The sequence below is a fragment of the Salmo salar genome, chromosome ssa09, assembly GCF_905237065.1.
Source record: "Salmo salar chromosome ssa09, Ssal_v3.1, whole genome shotgun sequence".
Classification (NCBI taxonomy): domain Eukaryota; kingdom Metazoa; phylum Chordata; class Actinopteri; order Salmoniformes; family Salmonidae; genus Salmo; species Salmo salar.
The window spans coordinates 134,070,526-134,088,820 of NC_059450.1; the positions used below are offsets into that span (position 1 = coordinate 134,070,526).

The 18,295-nt window shown below is 42.9% G+C and overlaps 1 protein-coding gene across 43 annotated transcripts; it reads right to left on the reverse strand.

The window, feature by feature from the left end:
- Positions 1-1,072: 1,072 nt before the first annotated feature.
- sh3bg (SH3 domain-binding glutamic acid-rich protein) lies at positions 1,073-17,583 on the reverse strand. 43 transcript variants are annotated; one of them, XM_014214619.2, is made up of 12 exons: positions 17,364-17,583; positions 12,845-13,030; positions 12,611-12,691; positions 11,255-11,410; positions 10,000-10,026; positions 9,877-9,903; positions 8,903-8,929; positions 5,799-5,825; positions 4,708-4,728; positions 3,441-3,476; positions 2,980-3,040; positions 1,073-2,074 (listed from the first exon to the last, which is right to left on the reverse strand). In XM_014214619.2, the coding sequence occupies exons 1-11, from the start codon at positions 17,406-17,408 to the stop codon at positions 3,023-3,025; spliced, it is 651 nt and encodes a 216-aa protein (XP_014070094.1). In that variant the 5' UTR covers positions 17,409-17,583; the 3' UTR covers positions 1,073-2,074; positions 2,980-3,022.
- Between the last annotated feature and the right edge of the window lie 712 nt (positions 17,584-18,295).

The following is an 18,295-nucleotide window of genomic DNA, read 5'->3' on the forward strand; positions in this document are numbered from 1 at the left end:
CGAACAGTTTTGACTGGGCTGAGCGGGAACTGTGCTTCCTCAGAGGTAGGGGGGCCAGCAGGCCAGAGGTGGATGAACGCAGTGCCCTTGTTTGGGTGTAGGGCCTGATCAGAGCCTGAAGGTATGGAGGTGCCGTTCCCTTCACAGCTCCGTAGGCAATCACCATGGTCTTGTAGCGGATGCGAGCTTCAACTGGAAGCCAGTGGAGAGAGCGGAGGAGCGGGGTGACGTGAGAGAACTTGGGAAGGTTGAACACCAGACAGGCTGCGGCGTTCTGGATGAGTTGTAGGGGTTTAATGGCACAGGCAGGGAGCCCAGCCAACAGCGAGTTGCAGTAATCCAGACGGGAGATGACAAGTGCCTGGATTAAGACCTGCGCCGCTTCCTGTGTGAGGCAGGGTCATACTCTGCGAATGTTGTAGAGCATGAACCTAACCTACTACTTTTTACTAGGATTGAATGTCAGGAATTGTGAAAAACTGAATTTAAATGTATTTGGCTAAGGTGTATGTAAACTTCCGACTTCAACTGTTCAACATGATTCACTCCCACAGTCCCAGAGAGAACAATGCCATTGAAATTCCCCCAGTCTACAGGGGCTTCATGGCGCTCCCCTCCCTCTTCAGGAGAATGGGTCTGGACAGACATGATGACCTGTGTGTGAATTTAGAGGGAGAGCATTGATCACTGTAATGCCAACCGACCAAAAGTATGCTGTGTTCCAAGGGAGAGACCACAGACGATTTTGATTTCTCAGGTCTCTTCCATTGAAATGTATATATCTTTCAATATAGGTATGTCTTCAAAGGAGAGCACCAAATATCACATTTCAGGACAAATTCACGAAACTAATAATACTCTATCAAAATGTACACATAAACATACTTTTTCACCTATATATTTTCACTGTGCAATACCCTCCTCCATACCTCTTTCTGGAGTCCCCCAGAGAAAGGCTTTACACTGAGCTACATCCTGTTGACTTGACCTTGCACTGCCCAGTCCTAACATTGTATACTGATCTATAAACAAAACTCGATGAATTGCAAATAGAACATAATAGGCCATGGGGAGCTGTTTACACCACGTAACTTTATTGGCATTTCACTTCTCTTACATCTAGGGAGGATTTCTTAGTCATCCACTTCCTTTTACATTCAACAAACTGCAGAGTAAATCAGCAAACAGTAATGTTCAGTGAATGGTGTCCAGTAGCTGTCATAAGTCACGGTACATGAGGGTGCTCACTAGTTTCCATAGCCACAAAGTCATAATGATGGCTAAACCCCGCCCATTTCTACAATTTCTTAACATTTTATTTGAAACCTAACCCAAATCACACTGCTAACTTTATGCTTAACCCTAACCTTAAAGTAAGACCAAAAAGCAATTTTTTTTGTCATATTTGACTTTGTGGCTGTGGAATCTGACTTTGTGGCTATGGAAGCTAGTGGAAACCCTACATGAGGGTCTTTCTCATGTTGGACTGAGGCATTGAGAGTCACTGGGTTGCATTCACACATATAGATCTAACATCTTTGCCGGCATCGAGTGAGAGGCACTGCATTGATAGATCTGTTTTAGTCCTAGAGTCCATTCACTGGTTGCAGTTCACAGTAGAGTGATCTTCACTCAGATACTCACAGGGTTAAAGCTGTCGGTCATTGACTGCTAAGGCGTTGGTGGTAAGATGCTCATCATCCTATACAAACTGTGGTATAAAACTACCCTTTTCAATTTGAAACATGAGAAGTATGTCTGAAATATTTAAATGCTTAACATATGACTGTGTATGTACAATTAGAAAAGCTGCTAAAAACTACAAACTAATAACACTATTTAATTGAGCTACACACTGAATGCAATATAAACATCTGGTAAAATAGGGGGTTATCTCTGGAGTATGGGTGGGCCGTACAGACAGTGTGTGATTGGCAGGTTTCAGCCAGCAGGTTCCCGCAGGGGGACATGTGCGTTCCCAGTGAGCAGTTCGGGGCAATGTGGGTAGTCCGGTTGGGGACGGTCTGAGGGATCAGAGGGGTCAGGAAGGGCCGGAACAAGGGGTCTCTCTAGGCTGGAAGACAATAAAAAGGTCACCAATGCGCCTCTGCTAGTGGCTGTGGGTCCTAAGCTTCTAGTCACCACGGTGCCCAAACTGCCCATGCCATCCTGAGTGCCAGTCCCTCTCGAGGCCCTTCAGTAGCTCACTTAGCTGCTTTCTCTAACTGGGCGTGACAGGTTTGTTTTTTTATTTAGGTGGGGGGGGCAGTGCCATCCAATCAAAGTCTCAGGCTGTTCCCTCTCCTCAACCCAAATATCTCCTGCAGCGAGCAGAGCCTTTTTCTACACTACTGGAGAGGGGCGATGAGTGCAGCTTTGAAGATTACGGTTATTATTATTATTATCATCATCATCATCATCATCATCATCACTGCCGCAGGAAAATAAAAGACAATTCATGAGATATCGTTTTATATGGCTGTTCACTTGATCCTTCAGGCATTTTGTGCTCACTGAAGCTTTCGGTGTAGAGACTGGTGACAGTCCCTGTTAAATAGCCCCATGATCTGTTCTCTCTAGCTTCTCTGATAGAACACTTAACACACAGCTACCAATACAGAACAGCAACACAGTGTACATTAAATACAGGGATTATATCCTCACTTTACACTGGTTGGGTTATGTGTTTTTTAGGATTTGTATCTGTAATCTGGGTACATGTAGGACACTAAACAATACAATGGTTTAATAATGCCAGTATGAGGAGACATTTGATAAAAGGGTAAAAACGGCACAAAGTAATACATGTACTGAATAGTTTTATTTTTAAATGACTCTATAAAGATATTCAGTAACAAGAAGACATGTTTACGAGTTTTACAATGCAGCCGTCAGTTCACGGCAAACTAACTGCTCTAATACTGCCACTCAGTGGCAGAGAAGAGAATTCTGATTAAGTAATAAAGTAGTGTATTTTACCTGGGCAGTAGTGAATCACATCCTAAACCTTTCTTGGCTGGAACTACTCGTCCTCTTCTTCCTGCTGAGAAAATAAAACTGAGTAATGACAAAGTAAAGCAAGACAACAGAAGAGCGGAGAACCAAGATATCCCACTCAGTCCTATCAATATAAGAATACAAGAACCAGACCGTAGTTTAAATCCATATTAGTTTCTTTAAAAAAAGAGCACAGATGACTGTGAGATGACAGAGAGTGCTAGTTTAATAAAGAGAGCAGCCAGAAGAAAGCTTTCCTCTTCAATTAAGTGTTATCTCTCAGCTGTGCTTGATTACAGTTGAACATGATTACTGAGGAGTGGAGAAACTGATTTCATTCAGATAAGGCAATTTGTCTTTGCATCAAGGCGAACACTGGTGAGTCTTTGCATCAAGGCGAACACTGGTGAGAACATCAGTGTGTTTGCTGGTTGATATACTACCTCTGCTTCCTCTGTCACTTCTTCTTCTTCTTCCTCCTTGGCATAGCAAAAAAAAGATTTTGTTTTTTTGTGAAGGGAAGAGTCCAGCATAGGGGAAAAGGAAAGAGTAGTGTGTATAGTTGGGTTAAAATGGAGTTAAACCATCCAGGGGAGGCATCAAGAAAACAGGTAGGAGAGATGAGACTGGGAAGACACTAGGAACACTAGGAATATCACCATTACTTAGGCCAATGGAACAAGTTAGCCACAGGGATAGTGCACCATTCCCTTAACTGCTAGTGAAGTAGTAAGATTAGTGTGGGCCTTTAAGCAAGGCCCTCTCTGAGGTGGTGTCATATGACGTGAAACTGCAAGGCACTGCATACTTCACAAATCATCAGACCACATTCACTCCGAGGTGCATCTGTTGGGTTGAGCATGGTGTTGCAATTAGCTACATTTCTACAAATGTAAAAAGCCTTTACCCTATATTCTACACTTAAAACAGGTGGTGAAGTGCAATTAATTAGTCCTGTGACCAATTAATTCACTGTTTTTAATGACTAAGTTTTACAGAAAACTTGCTTGTGGATATAGTGCTTGCTGTGTATTCAAGATTTGATAAATGATGTCCACAGTAACACATTATTTAAAGCAGTATAGTTTGGTGCAACATATCTGACACTGCCAATATCTTGTTGTGGGGGAGCATTGCACAATAACAAACAGTCCATTAATCTTCTGCTGTGCTTGTCCTGTCCACACTCAGTCTCAAGACTCTCCTCACAAAGTGAAGCCATGCCAATGGCTATTTAAACATCCTGGTTGTCATGGAGTTCTGGTCAAGTCACTAGGGATCCCTATGCAACACTGTAAGATCCAATTCACAAGCATGTCTATGTGTCAGACTTGTACTCATGTGCGCAGAGGCAGATCTTGACACCAAACGATGAATGTCACCTGTTATGAAACATCCACTGGCACAATGCTGCAGAATCCTCAAGCCTCCAGGTAAACCAACGGGTAATGACCTCATCCCAGTCACACAGCACCAAAACCACAACCAGAGTCCAGAGAGAGCTCAATCATTTCCCCAAATTAAAGACAGCATACCACAGGAGGGATGCTGACAGCCTTGAAGAATATGATGGTAGTGAGCTCTTCACAAACCAACCCACACTAAATCCACATATGAAGGAGTAGGGTCATGCATAAGGTCCATTTACTCCACATCAGGGGCCACACCATGCAATGGGCTTGGAGAGCAGCCAGAATATACCTCTGTTACCTCTGGGGCCTCTTCTTCTTCCTAAGGTAGGGGATATCAGGGGTTTTGAGCATTTCAATGTCAAAGTGGGAACAAACGCAAGAGATACAACAGCCTATATTTGAGAAAAGCAAATCTGCATGTCACTAAGGAGACTACAAGAGGGAGGAAAACCCTGTGTTACTTAATGTTCCCATTATTATTACCATAAGTGAACCGAATGACGGTGTTGGCGATGTTGTCTGCCATGCTGCACACCATCAGTTAACTGTACCACAGAGACTACCACCCATGCAGCAGAGATAGAGAGACAGAGAGAGGGTCTTTCCAATCTAAGATCCACAGAAGACGCCACAAATTCCATCCAGAGGAAACTATTTCAACCTCACTGACTGACTCTTCTTGCTCCTGCAATGAAAGTATAGGAGGAGGTGGAGGAGAGCAAGAAAGTATAGGAGGAGGTGGAAGAGAGCAAGAAAGTATAGGAGGTGGAGAAGAGAAAGAAAGTATAGGAGGAGGTGGAGGAGATCAAGAAAGGGGAGAAAGAATAAGAGCAGAGAGAGCAAAAGCACTGAAGCTTGTGTGGAAGAGAAGAGAGGACAGGCAGGGGCAGTAAGGAATGTTGGAGAGGCTCTGTGTGAGTGAGTGAGTGAGTGAGTGAGTGAGTGAGTGAGTGAGTGAGTGAGTGAGTGAGTGAGTGAGTGAGTGAGTGAGTGAGTGAGTGAGTGAGTGAGTGAGTGAGTGAGTGAGTGAGTGAGTGAGTGAGAAGAATTCTAAAATCAGGATGAATGACAGTGCTGGGTTTCTCTATCATGGTCTGTGTTCTGATGGCTAGCAGAGTTACCATGTTGCTCATCCAACTATGTGATTGAGATATCATTATCTGGCATGAGACAGAGGGCTAAAGAAATAAAGTAAAGGGCTACAGTCTGTTCGGATGCCATAGGTGAGATAGGGTCTGTTCCATCTACACAAAAAGTAGTGAAGGAGGAAATTGAAGGAATGCTGAATAAACTGTGCAAGATGTGGAAGCAAGAAAAGCAGCATTGATAGAATGGTGAAGAGGTAGAGGGAGGACGAGTGTAGTTGGAAAAAAACACTTATCAATCTACCTCAAGCTGTCGCAGCTCTTCTTCCTCCTAGAAAGGATGAGATTGAGTGTCAGTGGTGTGGATGGTCTGGTCAGAGGTGACACCAGAAGCATGCGCGATAGGAAAGGTCTGTTAAAATCTTTATCTACAGGGATAGTTCAGGCTGACAGAAAGGAAGCAGCTACAGGACTAGGGAATAAATGAGGAGGAGGAAGGCTAAGAGAGAGGGGAGAAAGAGAGGTTCAGAGGGAGTGAACATGGACTACTGATGAGGGAACGAACGGCAGATAGATCACAAGACAAGCTCTTCCGTCCTACAACACAAAGCCTTCTGATCTCTGCCAGACAAACCCACACAGCTCGTGGCTAAGGGAACAACCACAGAAATTCACAGCCGCCGAAGCCCAGTTACCTCCGACCCCAAATCCTCTTATCCCTGGAAAACCAAATGAAGAGATGGGGGAAAAGGGCAAAGGTGAGAGAGGTCAATGTGTGGAGGAGGTACAAGGAGTTGCTGGCGGAGGAGACCCTCTTGCAGATAGCTTTTCATGCATGATTCAACATGGAGCCCTAAAATATTTTGTTAAACTTAATTATCTTTATTGTATTTATTTAGACTTACAATCTTTTTTACTGTATCTGGTGTTAACTATTTATACAATATATATTTCAATGTAGACAGAGTAGCAGCTAAAGGAGCAAGCCATTTTTCAAAATCAAATCATCAAACTATCTTATCAAATGACAAATACAGCGCCTTCAGAAAGTATTCAGATCACTTGACTTTTTCCACATTTTGTTAGGTTACAGCCTTATTCTAAAATGTATTAAATGTTTTTTTCCCTCACAATACCCCATAATGACAAAGCAAAAACAGGTTTCTGCTAATTTATAAAAAACAAAGCACTGAAATATCACATTTACGTAAGTATTCAAACCCTTTACTCAGTACTTTGTTGAAGTAACTTTGGCAGCGATTACAGCCTTGAGTTTTCTTGGGTATGACGCTACAAGCTTGGCACACCTGTATTTGGGGAGTTTTTCCCATTCTTCTCTGCAGATCCTCTCAAGCAGGTTGGATGGGGAGCGTTGCTGTACAGCTATTTTCAGGTCTCTCCAGAGATGTTTCGATCAGGTTCAAGTCCGGGCTCTGGCTGGGCTACTCAAGGACATTCAGACTTGTCCTGAAGCCACTACTGCGTTGTCTTGGCTGTGTGCTTAGGGTCGTTATGCTGTTGAAAGGTGAATCTTTGCCCCAGTCTGAGGTCCTGAGCGCTCTGTAGCAAATTTTCATCAAGGATCTCTCTGTACTTTGCTCCTTTCATCTTTGTCTCGATCCTGACTAGTCTTCCAGTCCCTGCCGCTGAAAAACATCCCCCACAGCATGATGCTGCCACCACCATGCTTCACCGTAGCAATGGTGCCAGGTTTCCTCCAGATGTGACGCTTGGCATTCAGGCCAAAGAGTTGAATCTTGGTTTCATCAGACCAGAGAATCTTGTTTCTCATGGTCTGAGAGTCTTTAGGTGCCTGATTGGTGAAGTGCTGCTGAGATGGTTGTCCTTCTGGAAGGTTCTCCCATCTCCACAGAGGAACTCTCCCCCGATTGCTCAGTTGGCCGGGAGGCCAGCTCTAGGAAGAGTCTTGGTGGTTCCGAACTTCTTCCATTTCAGAATGATGGAGGCCACTGTGTTCTTGGAGACCTTCAATGCTGCAGACATTTTTTGTACCCTTCCCCAGATCTGTGCCTTGACACAATCCTGTCTCGGTGCTCTACGGACAATTCCTTCAACCTCATAGCTTGGTTTTTGCTCTGACATGCAGTGTCAACTGTGGGACCATATATTAGACAGGTGTGTGCCTTTCCAAATCATGTCCAATCAATTGAATTTACCACAGGTGGACTCCAAGTTGTAGTAACATCTCAAGGATGATCAATGGAAACAGGATGCACCTGAGCTCAATTTCGAGTCTCATAGCAAAGGGTGTGAATACTTATGTAAATAAGATATTTACGTTTTTTATTTTTAATACATTTGCAAACATTTCTAAAAACCTGTTTTTAATTTGTCATTATGGGGTATTGTGTGTAGATTTCTGAGGATTTTGTAATGTAATCCATTTTAAAATAATGCTGTAACGTAACAAAATGTGAAAAAAGTCAAGGGGTCTAAATACTTTCTGAAGGCAATGTATGAATGTAGATGCTAGGGTATCTAATGATTATATCTCTAAGGTGGCATGCCATAGAAAATATCAGTGTTCTAAAACTGTGTCAAGGATTAAGATGAAATGCATCCAAACGTACAGAAATCCCTCCATAGGAGACCTGTGGAAAATGAGAAGGGGGCAAAAACGACAAAAGTGGATCTGGAGTTGCAAGTCATGGGATTACGAAGGAAGAGGGGTTTCAGCATTCAATATTGCACAAGAAAAGCGACAACAAAGAAGAATATGTGAGGTTAGTTGTCTGGACAATCAGACACAGACCACCATCACAATGATGCAAACAAACCACACATTAAAACTGAACACCCAAGGCCCTTAGCACAGAAATTGAGAAAACAGTATATAATGAATTCGACTTTAAGGACTGAACACTACAGCTATAGAACACAATTGAAAGTAGATCTACCTCGGCCTCCCGAGCGGCGCAGTGGTCTAAGGCAATGATCAGTGCTACAGGCGTTACTACAGATCCGGATTCGATCCCGGGTTTTGTGGCATGCGACCGCGACCGGGAGACCCATGAGGCGGCACATAATTGGACCAGCGTCGTCCGGGTTAGGGGAGGGTTTGGCCGGCTGGGATGTCCTTGTCCCATTGCGCTCTAGCAACTCCTTGTGGCGGCCAGGCGCATGCACACCGGCTTCGGTCACTAGCTGTACGGTGATTCCTCCAACACATTGGTGCGGCTGGCTTCCGGGTTGAACGAGCAGTGTGTCAAGAAGCAGTGCAGCTTGGCTGGGTCTTGTTTCGGAGGACGCATGGCTATTGACCTTCGCCTCTCCCGAGTCCACTCGGGAGTTGCAGCGACGGGACAAGACTGTAACTACCAATTGAATATCACGAAATTGGGGAGAAAAATGGGTAAAAAAACAACATTAAAAAATAAGTAGATCTACCTCAGAAACCGGCTGATCGTCTTCTCCCTAAAACAACGAATAGCAATGATTAGCTTTGGATGAACTCACTAGCTTTCACCAGGTTACTTTAACTAAGAAATTGAGATTTTAACTAATTGACTATTACTACAATCCAATAACATCACAAGTGCTTTGATATCTATTGACACATTGCACATAAGTCTGATGGATATATTCAGTTATATAGAACTTATTCAGGAGTTTATAACTTTATATCTTATCAATAAAGAGTTGATAGTGGTTCACTCTGTAGTGAACAATAGTGCCCTGGGTAACACTAACACGTCTCGGTTTACTCTGCGTCTGTTTGTTTGTACCACAGAACTTTGTATTCAGTACCAGCATTAGCTAGCTTCTGTGCCACTTCTGAGCCCAACAGAACACAACAGTGGTATGAGACATTAAAACAATGTGATATTTGACCTTTGCTGATCAGTCAGGCTTTTGCCTTCCTTTAACCTTTACCATTCTCAATACAGCTTTCAAGTCACAATAAAAGCATTTATTAATTAAGCTACTGGTGAGTTGTGAAACTTTGAATATGTATATAGCATGTTATTAAGCATGTATGATGTAATCATGTTTTGTTACAATGGCTAGCAGACAGCTGTGACTGGGCATTGGAAGAGAATCTTCATAGTACTGATAATCAGTGACTATGGCCAGGAAAACATAGACCTATGTCCCTTTTAGACGTACATGTATATGCTTTGATTAGAATAGTTGGATGACTAAAATATCTACAAGTTAATAATTTACTTAATTCCAGAATATTAGCGAGTTCAATAAAGGCACAATGTAGTATGGAACCATGTGTCAGGTCTATGAGATCCAAGCTAAGATCGTTTCTTAGTGGGGCAGATGGCACAATGCAGTGAGCAGTGGCTGTTGTTATTAATGACAATGCCCTTCATATCAGGAATTACTCCAGTGAACACAGTGTTGCCTGTTACCTTAGCCTCTTCATCCTCTACTTCTTCCTGTTTAGGATAAGAGAGAAAAACAGTGAGACTGGGACATGACTCCGAAATTTCTATTTAATTTCAATACTTTTCAGAAATGTAAAAACAACTTACCTGGGCTTCTTCCTCCTTCACGGGGGCCTTCTGGCAGAAAGGGGAGAAAATAGAAAAGATTGTGTATCAGGATTTTTAGAATGATAGCATGACCTCAAGGAGGCATATGGGAAACAGAGAACCTCTCCTCAAACATGGATGAGACACTTCTACATTGAAGGTCATGCAACTTGAACAGATCTCACAGATCACACACATTGAACAACAACATGGTGGGATTTCCAGAGGACCCCCACCAACACATACACACCTAGACATGGATGGACAGCAGAACGACACATACACACTTAGACATGGATGGACAGCAGAACGACACATACACACCTAGACATGGATGGACAGCAGAACGACACATTCACACCTAGACATGGATGGACAGCAGAACGACACATACACACCTAGACATGGATGGACAGCAGAACGACACATACACACCTAGACATGGGTGGACAGCAGAACGACACATACACACCTAGACATGGATGGACAGCAGAACGACACATACACACCTAGACATGGATGGACAGCAGAACGACATATACACACCTAGACATGGGTGGACAGCAGAACGACATATACACACCTAGACATGGATGGACAGCAGAACGACACATACACACTTAGACATGGATGGACAGCAGAACGACACATACACACTTAGACATGGATGGACAGCAGAACGACACATACACACCTAGACATGGAAACATACAACATATACACACCTAGACATGGATGGACAGCAGAACGACATATACACACCTAGACATGGATGGACAGCAGAACGACATATACACACCTAGACATGGATGGACAGCAGAACGACACATACACACCTAGACATGGATAGACAGTGGAACGACACACACACCTAGACATGGAAACATACAACATATACACACCTAGACATAGTTGTAGAACAAAGGACATAGTACATATCAAAGAAAATCAAGACCAACGATTATGTAGTCATTGAGACGACATGACAGTTAACTGCTACAGAACAGAGAAGTGGTTGAACATCCAACAGATCTAAGGAACAAACAGAACAGTCAACAGTCAATAGAAACAGTTATGGGACAGTCAATATAACAGAATACAGGTGGATTGGTATGGTCCAGAGTTGAGGAGGAGACGAGAATAACAGGAGCTCGAGGGAAACAAAACCTTGAGGTCGAGGAAAAGACAACATTAAAGAGATGGAGAGAGGAGACGTCACGGGAGGACACAGCATGGGATTCTGGGAGCCAATTACAGTGTCCTCTAAGGATTCCTCTGTGTCTTCGACTGCCTCCTTCTCCTCTGCCACCTTCTCTTCTGCTGCTTCCTCTCCTGTTTCTCCTCCCACCTCTGCTTCCACCTCCTCTGTGTGTTCATCTCCATTGCACTCCTCCATCGGAACCTCTCTTTTCTAGAGTGAAAACATCCATGTGCCATCAAGGGGGAAAAAACGACGTGTTAGAATAATAATGACACAGCAGCTGTCATGGGCACACATCAAACACCAGGAGGGGAGCAGCCCTACTGCTGGAGTCACATGTTCAAAGACATCACAGAGTAAGGCATCAGCATCAGCAGCTCCTCTGAGTAAAGGAAAATGCATGAATAAATGAAGGGCAATTACATATGGTTGCAAGGTGATGAATAGCAGCATAGTGGTGCTGCGGAGATAAATTAGAGGTTTTTAATGATGTATGCTGTAGCGAGGAAGACTGCATATTATCACACTGTCGGGAGCCAGCTAAATCAGTCCAGTCAACAGTATCAATAACAAAAACTGTCATTCCAACAACATTGCAACTTAAATGGAAAATTAACCGGCCTGGTACTCTGGAGAACAGCGAAAGCAGAGGGAGTCTGAACTCTTTTCCCAGAAATACCCATGAAGCTTGTCCAGTAAAATTAACTCAATTTGCACCCTTCTCGAAACAGCACCCTCTAAAAGCCTATGGGATTTGTTAGAGGAAGATCACAGGTTCAGCTGGGCAATACTTTCTCTGCTGTCCCTTGCCACCTTTTTGGGAAAAAGATACAAATAATTTCTCTATGGTTTGGCAGCATCCCAAAGTGAGTTGAGAAGTTGAAGTTTTTTCTTAATATATCTACATATAAATGTTCATATAATGTTTTACAACAGCATCAGCATGTTCTTCTATAAGAATAGTCCTATTATAGAAATAATTAATTAGAAAAATAATGAACTGATTCCCAATCGTCTGCTTTCTATTGAGTATAAATCCTATATAATATCATAGAATTATTATAAATACTTTATATGCTTTGCAAAAACTACAGATGAAATATAAACACAATGAAACACTGTAAAAACTGAGAAATGTACACATGTTAATTAATGAGAGACGGGTACACTGTTTTTAAACCAACTCTAAATTGCCACTCATCCATGCAATGAGAGGATTAGCAACATTACTAGTTACTTGGGGCGGCAGGTAGCCTAGTGGTTAGAGTGTTGGGTCTGTAACCGAAAGGTTGCTGGATCGAATCCCAATCCCTTGAGTGGAAAACACATTGGGTAGCTGAATTCTATAGCTAAAAAGCTATATAAACACAATTTATATTTTAGAAAATTAAGTGAAAGTTGAATTCCAACCTTGGAACCTGGAGGAGGTGGCAGACCCAGGAAGGCATACACCGCATTGTCCTCTTTGGCGTCAAAGAATGTCTCGTAGTCCTATGGTAAAAGGCAAATTAGACATTTCTGTTTAGTCTCCAATCGTTCTCTCAGCATTTGAATGGACACTTTTCCCCCACCTTTACCTGAACCATTCAGTAGGGAGTAGGCTTATTGGTCACCACACCTTCTATATTATCTAGTTATGCTCACCCCACAGTAGCTCTCTTCGTTGAAGATCTGAGGGGGTAGAGGGATCCCGTTGGTGGGCTTTTTCTCCACAGGGACATTTTCCCTCATCCACATGCGGTTGTCCTCATTGCAGGCAATGTCCAATGGAGCGTAGTCCACTTTCAGGGCCTCCAGGAATCCAAGCACATCCTGTTGCTTCTTTTTGATCTGGACAATCACACAGGTGTACAGACAAACAACAAACACAGTATAGATAGGCTTCTTCTTCATGAGATCATGTTTGGCAGATTTTTTTCTATCACTAGGTTGAGGAGAGCAGAGTAGAAGGCTAATACATTAATGAAAGTTTTTTACTTTTTGTTTTATAGTTTGAGAAAGAATCTATTCACATATCATACACTATATGCAGTTGAAGTCAGAAGTTTACATACACTTAGGTTGGAGTCATTAAAACTCGTTTTTCAACCACTCCACAAATTTATTGTTAGCAAACTATAGTTTTGGCAAGTCGGTTAGGACATCTACTTTGAGCATGACACAGGCAATTTTTCCAACAATTGTTTACAAACAGATTATTTCACTTACCGTAATTTCCGGACTATTAAGCGCACCTGAATATAAGCCGCACCCACTGAATTTAAAAAATATATATTATTTTGAACATAAATAAGCCGCAAATGTCTATAAGCCGCAGGTGCCTACCGGTACATTGAAACAAATGAACTTTACACAGGCTTTAACGAAACACGGCTTGTAACAAAAAATAAAAAATTAGCAGTAAGCTTTAGTTGTCTTTTTGCACTGAGTCAATTCCTCACGCTGCTGTTTCCAACATCTTATCATCGACTCATTAAGACCAAGCTCCCGTGCAGCAGCTCTATTTCCTTTTCCAACAGCCAGATCAATCGCCTTCAACTTGAAAGCTGTGTAACCGATGTGAAATGGCTAGTTAGTTAGCGGTGGTGCGCGCTAATAGCGTTTCAATCAGTGACGTCACTCGCTCTGAGACTTGAAGTAGGGTTTCCCCTTGCGTTGCAAGGGCCGCGGCTTTTGTGGCGCGATGGGTAACGATGCTTCGTGGGGTGTCAGTTGTTGATGTGTGCAAAGGTCCCTGGTTCGAGCCCGGGTTGGGGCGAAGAGAGGGACGGAACCTACACTGTTACATTGATGCTGTTGACCCTGATCATTGGTTGCTGCGGAAAAGGAGGAGGTCAAAGGGGGGGTGAGTGTAACCGATGTGAAATGGCTAGTTAGTTAGCGGTGGTGCGCGCTAATAGTGTTTCAATCAGTGACGTCACTCGCTCTGAGACTTGAAGTAGGGTTTCCCCTAAAAGCCGCGGCTTTTGTGGCGCGATGGGTAACGATGCTTCGTGGGGTGTCAGTTGTTGATGTGTGCAAGGGTCCCTGGTTCGAGCCCGGGTTGGGGCGAAGAGAGGGACGGAACCTACACTGTTACAGCTGCATCATATACATTTCTCCGTGTCTTTGCCATGATGAGGGCGACAAAATGACTACAGTAATCAGAATGATGGGAAGTTTGAGAGCGTTGTAAAGTTGTTTGACCTTAACCCGTTTGGCAATTTCATTGGTCTAATGAAAGCTTCATGCCGAAAAAAAACTGAGCACGTCACAGAATGTGTTTTTTTGGAGAAAAAAAAATTGAAAGCGGAAAAAAACATATATTAGCCGCGTCATTGTTTAAGCTGCGAGGTTCAAAGCCTGGGAAAAAAGTTGCGGCTTATAGTCCGGAATTTACGGTAATCACAATTCCAGTGGATCAGCAGTTTACATACACTAAGTTGACTGTGCCTTTAAACAGCTTGGAAAATTCCAGAAAATGATGTCATGGCTTTAGAAGCTTCTGATTGATTCAAATTATGTCAATTAGCCTATTGGAGGTGTACCTGTGGATGTATTTCAAGGCCTACCTTCAAACTCATGCCTCTTTGCTTGACATCATGGGAAAATCAAAAGAAATCAGCCAAGACCTCAGAAAAAAATTGTAGACCTCCACAAGTCTGGTTCATCCTTGGGAGCAATTTACAAATGCCTGAAAATACCACGTTCATCTGTACAAACAATAGTACGCAAGTATAAACACCATGGGACCACGCAACCGTCATACCGCTCAGGAAGGAGACAATATAGGACTCGTTTTACTGTAGATATAGATACTTTTGTACCTGTTTCCTCCAGCATCTTCACAAGGTCCTTTGCTGTTGTTCTGGTATTGATTTGCACTTTTCGCACTAAAGTACATCCCAACTGTGAAGCACGGGCGTGGCAACATCATGTTGTGGGGGTGCTTTGCTGGAGGAGGGACTGGTGGACTTCACAAAATATGAGGAAGGAAAATTATGTGGAATATTGAAGCAACATCTCAAGACATCAGTCAGGAAGTTAAAGCTTGGTCGCAAATGGGTCTTCCAAATGGACAATGACCCCAAGCATACTTCCAAAGTTGTGGCAAAATGGCTTAAGGACAACAAAGTCAAGGTACTGGAGTGGCCATCACAAAGCCCTGACCTCAATCCTATAGAAATTTGTGGGCAGAACTGAAAAAGTGGATGCGAGCAAGGAGGCCTACAAACCTGACTCAGTTACACCAGCTCTGTCAGGAGGAATGGACTGGAATTCACCCAACTTATTGTGGGAAGCTTGTGGGAGGCTACCCAAAATATTTGACCTAAGTTAAACAATGTAAAGGCAATGCTACAAAATACTAATTGAGTGTATGTAAACTTCTGACCCACTGGGAATGTGATGAAATAAAAGCTGAAATAAATCATTCTCTCTACTATTATTCTGACATTTCACATTCTTAAAATAAAGTGGTGACCCTAACTGACCTAAAACAGGGAATTTTTACTAGGATTAAATGTCAGGAATTGTGAAAAACTGAGTGTAAATGTACTTGGCTACGGTGTATGTAAACTTCCGACTTCAACTGTATACAGAAGTATGTGTACACCCCCTTCAAATTAGTCGATTTGGCTATTTTAGCCACACCTGTTGCTGACAGGTGTATAAAATCGAGCACACAGCCATGCAATCTCCATAGACAAACATTAGCAGTAGAATGGCCTTACTGAAGAGCTCAGTGACTTCCAACGTGGCACCGTCATAGGATGCCACCTTTCCAACAAGTTAGTTTGTCAAATTTCTGCCGTGATAGAGCTACCCAGGTTAACTGTAAGTGCTGTCATTGTGAAGTGGAAACATCTAGGTGCAACAAGGGCTCTGCCGCGAAGTGGTAGGTCACAGAAGCTCACAGAACAGGACCGCCAAGTGCTGAGGCGTGTAATAATTGCCTGTCCTCGGTTGCAACACTCACTACCGAGTTCCAAACTGTCTCTGGAAGCAACGTCAGCACAATAACTGTTTCGTCGGGAGCTTCATTAAATGGGTTTCCATGGCTGAGCAGCTGCACACAAGCCTAAGATCATCAAGTGCAATGCCAAGCGTTGGCTGGAGTGGTGTAAAGCTCGCCGCCATTGGACTCTGGAGCAGTGGGAACGCGTTCTATGGAGTGATGAATTACGCTTCACCATCTGACAGTCCTACGGATGAATCTGGGTTTGGTAGATGCCAGGAGAATGCTACCTGCCCCAATGCATAGCGCCAACTGTAACGTTTGATGGAGGAGGAATAACGGTCTGGGGCTGTGTTTCATGGTTCGGGCTAGGCCCCTTAGTTCCAGTGAAGGGAAATCGTAACGCTACACCATACAATGACATTCTAGACGATACTGTGCTTCTAATTTTGTGGTAACAGTTTGAGGAAGGCCCATTCCTGTTTTAGCATGACAATAACCGGATGCACAAAGCAAGGACCATACAGAAATGGTTTGCCGAAATCCGTGTGGAAGAACTTGACTAGCCTGCACAGACCCCTGACCTCAACTCCATCGAACACCTTTGAGATGAATTGGAACACTGACTGCAAGCCAGGCCTAAACGCACAACATCAGTGCCCGACCTCACTAATGCTCTTGTGGCTGAATGGAAGCAAGTCCCAGTTGCAATGTTCCAATATCTATTGGAAAGCCTTCTCAGAAAAGTGAAGGCTGTTATAGCAACAAAGGGGGGACCAACTCTATGTTAATGCCCATGATTTTGGAATGAGATGTTCGACAAGCAGGTGTCCACACACTTTTGGTCATGTAGTGTACATTTCCTTTTGATATTGTAGATTAGGTTTGAGGTAGTCCAAATATATTCCAGAAGGTTCTGCAAGTGAATGCATGGTGATTCATCTTCAACAGATTGCTGTTGCAGGTTAGGAATGTGATCTCAGCGACGGTAGAGATATATAAGGAACTCGGGTAGTCCTAGTGCTCCTCAAATGAGAAGTTAGACGCAAATAACGGTACTAAAAGTTGACAAACCGCTAAATTGCCTAGGTCTATAATAACTTCAAGCGATTTGAATCTGTTTGCCAGTCACATAAACGCATATGAATTAAGAGCTGAACAATAGTCGTGGTAAACCGGCCACAAAGTTAATAGCATGTAAAAACAAAGACTCGGGTAAGTGCTTACCGCTGTCGATCCTGATGAAGAAGCTAGAAATACTTTTATAACCATTTTGTTACAATGTGTTCTGTAGAATGAGGTACTAACGTAGGTTAGTAAAGATAAAGGCTGACTCCCCTAATAGTAGAGCGCACCCAAGCCACACCACTGAGGCTATTTTTGTCCCCAAACTCTCCATCACCGCAGGATTGGTGGGCCAGGTTTTAGGGGTGCAGCGCTGACCGAGTGATTGGCAACTTCAGCTGTCTGTCGGTATGGGGACCACAAAGTTAGTTCGCAGCTACATGCATAGTGCATATATGGACAGAAATAGCCACTGCCCAACAGAGCAACTAGTGAAACCAAAATCAAGAGTTAAAGCGGCAGGTGAAATGTATGCTGTTGGACCATGATTATCTATAGGCCTAACAGTTATCTTTGTAGATCTACAGTGTGCATGCTTATTATAGGCTAGTGTATCGTTTTTTTAATTGTAGTATATCCTGAAAGTTGATCAAAACAAACAATTGTACTAAGTACTAACTTGTACTAAGTCTAATATAATTGCTTTAGTTGAAAACAGTTTGAGTTTATTTACAAATTAGGATGGTGTGTTTTTTAATTCTCCCAAAAGCTGTCAGTTCAAATAAATGTCCATATGAGCTGTGATTTAACCATATAATTAGAACGTATTCCAAAGCGGTCCAGTAGACAGACAACTACATTTCCCATTGTCCTATTCTATGAGAACGCTTGTTTCTAGGGCAACCAAAAATACATTTTCAGAGACAGCCAGCCAGCAACATAATCGTCAATGACTGTCTCTTGCTATTGAAGATAAATAATAACTCAACTGAATGCGAGAAGGGGGAAAAAACATTGATATATTTTAATAGTTGAATGTAGGGATTGCCTTGGCATGGGGAATTATTAGGCTTGGTTGTTAGTTATGTAGAATA